This window comes from Aotus nancymaae, unplaced genomic scaffold (genome assembly GCF_030222135.1).
Source record: "Aotus nancymaae isolate 86718 unplaced genomic scaffold, 86718_ANA_hifiasm-v0.15.2.pri h1tg000033l, whole genome shotgun sequence".
In the NCBI taxonomy this organism is placed as follows: Eukaryota; Metazoa; Chordata; class Mammalia; order Primates; family Aotidae; genus Aotus; species Aotus nancymaae.
The window spans coordinates 3,624,485-3,629,220 of record NW_026988447.1 but is presented as its reverse complement, the minus strand read 5'-3'; the positions used below and the strand labels follow the sequence as shown (position 1 = coordinate 3,629,220).

General features: G+C 42.1%; 1 protein-coding gene across 1 annotated transcript; it reads right to left on the bottom strand.

The window, feature by feature from the left end:
• Positions 1–1,103: 1,103 nt before the first annotated feature.
• On the bottom strand, positions 1,104–3,749 carry TKTL2 (transketolase like 2). The gene has a single exon (XM_012472892.2). The coding sequence runs from the start codon at positions 3,724–3,726 to the stop codon at positions 1,849–1,851; it is 1,878 nt and encodes a 625-aa protein (XP_012328315.2). The 5' UTR covers positions 3,727–3,749; the 3' UTR covers positions 1,104–1,848.
• Between the last annotated feature and the right edge of the window lie 987 nt (positions 3,750–4,736).

Here is a 4,736-nt window from a genome sequence, read left to right as displayed (position 1 = left end):
ACCAGCCATCATGTTCATCAAAACTACATCTTCACAAGCTTTAGCAGTCAAGGGTTAGCATCCGTCAGGATGATTCTCTCCTAAGATTCCTATGAACACTTAAAAGATCTCAGGACAGATTCAAAGCTAGAGAACGTTCAATATAACAAAACTGGATATGATTCTGTCTTACTTGAAGAATTGCAGACATAATTCTCACCTGCCATTTCTTCTTTCTGGAGCTCATAGCCTCTGGTTGATAACTTGTGGAACAGAGCCTTTACAGGAGAGATTCCTAAGGGCTTCCTCACCCTGCTACAAAAAAATATACAATTTCTGGTGGTGTCCGAGATTCCATTAGACATTAAAAAACCTGATCTATGGTCATTATTAAAGCTGTGCTTACACATGTTTAGTTGGAAACAGACCATTTTGCATGCACACTTTCACAGCATGTACAGAACACATGCTAGTAATTGAATGGATTTTTGTGTGTGAAAAGTGGGGTAAACATATTTTGCTTATTTGCATTTTCTAAATTTCTACAATGATTTTATATCAACTTATTTCTACAAAGTAATTTTTAAATCTTATGAGAAACAGAGCAATTTCATAAAAATTTTACAAAAATGGAAATCAGCTTAGAGAAAACAGATAATAGCAGATGAGTAGAGCCTGGTTTCTCTAATTTGCAGGTTGATATTAATATTTTTTTGGCTCTATCACGCCTCCTAAGACAATGATTTCTGAGACAAATTGGTTATACCTCCAAAGAACTTAATGAGGGTAATAAAAATAAGGAAATAATTACCTGACATAGACACAGTAATTTTAATTTAGCTTGGAACCTTGGGTCCATCTGTGATTTGCCTGGCTGGTACTTTCTTGTACTCCAAGCATACATTTACACACTCACAGCGAAAAGTCGAGAATCTGCTCAAGGGATGGCGTTGAGAAGATCACACAATCTTCTCTAGTAACTTATCTCCAGCTTCCACCTATTTCCAGGTTTGCTTTTGAGGGACATGGCTCTCTCTGCTTCTGATTTAGACACAAGTTCCTCTTTATTTAGGATTTCATTAGGGAGAAATCGAATCTCACATACAGAGCACAGACTAAAGCAGCTGATTTTTAAGTGCTTTATTACACTGACTTTAGTATCATTAGCAGATGAATATAACCACATTAACAATCTGTTTTGGCCACAAAGATAAAAGAACCATTTCTGAAGCTTCACAAAACTATGTGTGTAGTGTGCAAATTAGAACCAGATATAGTTTTATCTCTTCACAAAACACCACAAGCAATGTGGTACTTTGTAAGAGCTTTCACTACTGCACCATCACCTCTAAACTGTAGAGGGGAGATGAAGGCAAACTTTGGAGGAATTTTCAAGGCAACTGCAGACAAACATTATTTGTAAAACAGCAGGTACAGGATGGCATTATACGAAAGCTCAAACATCCTTCAAAATTTGGACTATTGAAGTCTACGATTAAATTTCAATTTTTTAACTTAAAGGAAATCATTCATTTAAGATATAGTTACCGCTGTCTTAATCCCCAAACTTAGTCAGATATTTGTAGTCTTACCAGAAATATTTGTATTAGGTAGCTGTTTTATTGCCTATTCTGTTGCTTACAATTTTAAAATCCACATTAATGAGTTAGAGTGACATTTATACATAGATTAACAGAAGGATTAACTTTAATTTCCAAATCAGGAATGAAGAAAGGTGTTAAATGGCTTTGCTTTAAAAGAATACAACTGTGTAGGTATAAATAATGACTTTGTAACAATAAGCATGAATTTAATATAAAGATACCAGTGCTTTTGGACCAAAGGCAATAGACTTAACTTTTTAGAAGTTTACTTCATTAAAGTAAGTGTCACAGCTGCCATAATGTGTCTGGTACTAATTCCAGACATATCCAGGAATTCATTCATTTGCCCACTTCGAGGCATTCCTGACACTGCCAGCTGATGAACAAGGATATCAGGCTCCCTGGAGACAGCTGCACAAACAGCTTCTCCAATGCCACCTTCCCTGTAGTGATCCTCCACTGTGATAACTCGGCCGCCTGTGGCTTTTGCATTGGAGATGATGGTGGCGGCATCTAGGGGTTTAATCGTAAATGGGTCGATGACACGGACAGAAATACCTTGTTGAGAAAGATGGTCAGCAGCTGCTAAGGCTTCGTGGAGAGTAACTCCAGCTCCAATAACTGTGATTTTATCATCGACACTGTGGCGGACCACCTTGGCCCGGCCAATCTCAAAAGTTTCTTGTGGGGTATAAATAACTGCAGTTTCTGGTTGGCTGGTTCGAATGAAGCACATTCCCTTGGTATTGGCAGCTAGATAAACAGCATGCTCTGTCGAGATGGCATCACTTGGATAGAAAACAGTGCAATTGGGAATGCTTCGGAACATGGCTAGATCCTCCAGGGCCATCTGGGAGGGTCCGTCTTCTCCAGTGGATATCCCACAGTGGGAACCAATAAGGTTGATATTGGCTTGAGAAATGGCTCCCATTCGGAGCTGATCAAATGCTCTAATAAAAAAGGCAGCAAACGTACTAGCAAAAACAATGGTTCGACCACGTGTGGCACAGCCTAGTGCCACACTTACCATGTTTTGCTCTGCAATAACAAACTCTATGAAACGCTCAGGGTGTTGTTTCTTGAATATCTGAGAAAAGGTGGAGTTCACTGTGTCACCACTCAGAACAATAACTCTATCGTTTGCATGGCCCAGTTTAGCCAGAGCCAAACCATATGTTCCCTGAGTAGCTATCTTGTCACCAACTTTGTAAGCAGGTGGGGTGGTCATTTTTATATCTGTGATGCTGATTTGAGGTGAGTCTTCCACAGGGGATTTTGGTATGAGATTCTCATTGGTCTGTATCTGACTCTCAATTAATTTGACAATTGCATCTGCTCTTTCTTTTGGCACTGGCTTTCCATGCCAATTTTCTGCATCCTCAATATTTGGAATACTCCGACCTTTGAAGGTCTTGGCAACTATAGCAGTAGGTTTGTTCTTCACTTGACTTGCTTGCCCAAATGCTTGGCATAAGGCCTCCACATCATGGCCATCCACTAAGTAAGTATTCCATCCAAAGGCTTCACAGTGATTCTGATAGATGTCTGTGCAGTGCTCAAGGGGTGCAGGGCCACTTTGTCCCAAGCGGTTCACGTTGAAGACCACCACGAGATTGTCCAAGTTGTAGTGGGAGGCAAAGGCAAAAGCCTCCCACACAGAGCCTTCTGAGGCTTCGCCATCTCCCATAAGGCAGAATACCCGGTAGCTGGCCTTGTCAAGGTACTTGCCAGTATAAGCCATTCCACATGCAGCACTGACTCCCTGCCCTAGGGACCCTGTTGCCACGTCAACAAACGGCAGTCGGGGGGTAGGCTGTCCCTCCACGTCGCTGTGAAGTTTCCTCAGACTCAGCAAGTCAGATTCACTGATGCCACCCACCTCCACCCAAGCAGCATAGAGGATGGGAGCAGCATGTCCCTTGGACAGGATGAACCGGTCGTTGTCCGGGTGTTCTGGGTCTGTCTGTTTATACCTCATCGTGTGGAAGAAGAGGACAGACACGATCTCCGCCGCACTGCAGCACGACGTGGGGTGGCCAGAACCAGAGGCACACGTGGCCCTGAGGGAACGGATCCGCAGGCGGTTGGCGGTGTCCCGCAGCACCTGCAGGGTCTTCGCATCGGGCTTGGTGTCATTGGCCATGATCTCTCTTTTGTCGGTTTGGCAGAGCAAATGGCGCCGCGGCACACCCACAACCTCCCGGGGCGGTGCTGTCACGTGACGGCCGCGCCCGTGCCGCGCCTCTGCCCGGAAGCCTGAGCTCTGTCACCAGTGGGGGCCGCGCAACGGAGCTTCCCGCGAGACCGAGGAAGCGGAAACGTTGCAGTCCGCCTGCTTCCGCGGATGCGCACCACTCCCTCTCTCTGTCCACGCCCAACTGAATGGATTTTTAATATTTATTTGTCACTTGCATGTTCAACAGTAATAAGCTTCATTAAATTTCTTTTTACCTTACCCTGTGTTATAAATTCAAAACTGGTCAATTTTTTTCTGTGTATTACAGGAAGCTATTTGTGAGGTTCTGCTTTTTTATGCATTAGCACTATATTTGAGACATCACTCTTTTATATCAGAACATTAATAGAAAAGATTCAAAGTCACTTTCAGTCTGACGAACATGGCAATGCTATCTCAACACTTTCTCAGAGCAACTAAGTATCTGAATCTCAGACTTATAGAAATAAAATGACTAATTTGACCAAATTTACAGGAAGAACAAATCTGAAACCACTCAATGGCAAAATAGAACTGCAACTCCAGTGTGCCCTGAAGTACTATTTCTGTGTTGAAATATTTAGAAGGCCAGCAGGCGGAGGTAGCTTCAACACCCTGAGTTTCTGCCTAAAGAAAAGGAAACCCAAATCAGTGTAAATGATAAAAAAAAAAAAAAAGACAAAAACAAACAAGCAAACAAAAAAAAAAGCTTAACCAATCAGAAACTGCCAGCTAACTTCTAATTAGGGAATTTCCAATGGAATGACCCAAATAACGCTACTATTCCACTGTAACCAATCAAGTATCTTTCTTTTGTTTCCAAATTCACCCTCTCAAAGCCTTCTCTGGCTCCTTCATCAGGAGCTGCCAGATTCATGAATCACTGATCAAATAAATGCTTTAATATTTTAATGTGTCTCAATTTATCTTTTAATGAC

Bases quoted from the DNA above. Each gene is read 5' to 3' on its own strand.
- TKTL2 (XM_012472892.2), bottom strand. From the start codon at position 3,726: ATGGCCAATGACACCAAGCCCGATGCGAAGACCCTGCAGGTGCTGCGG.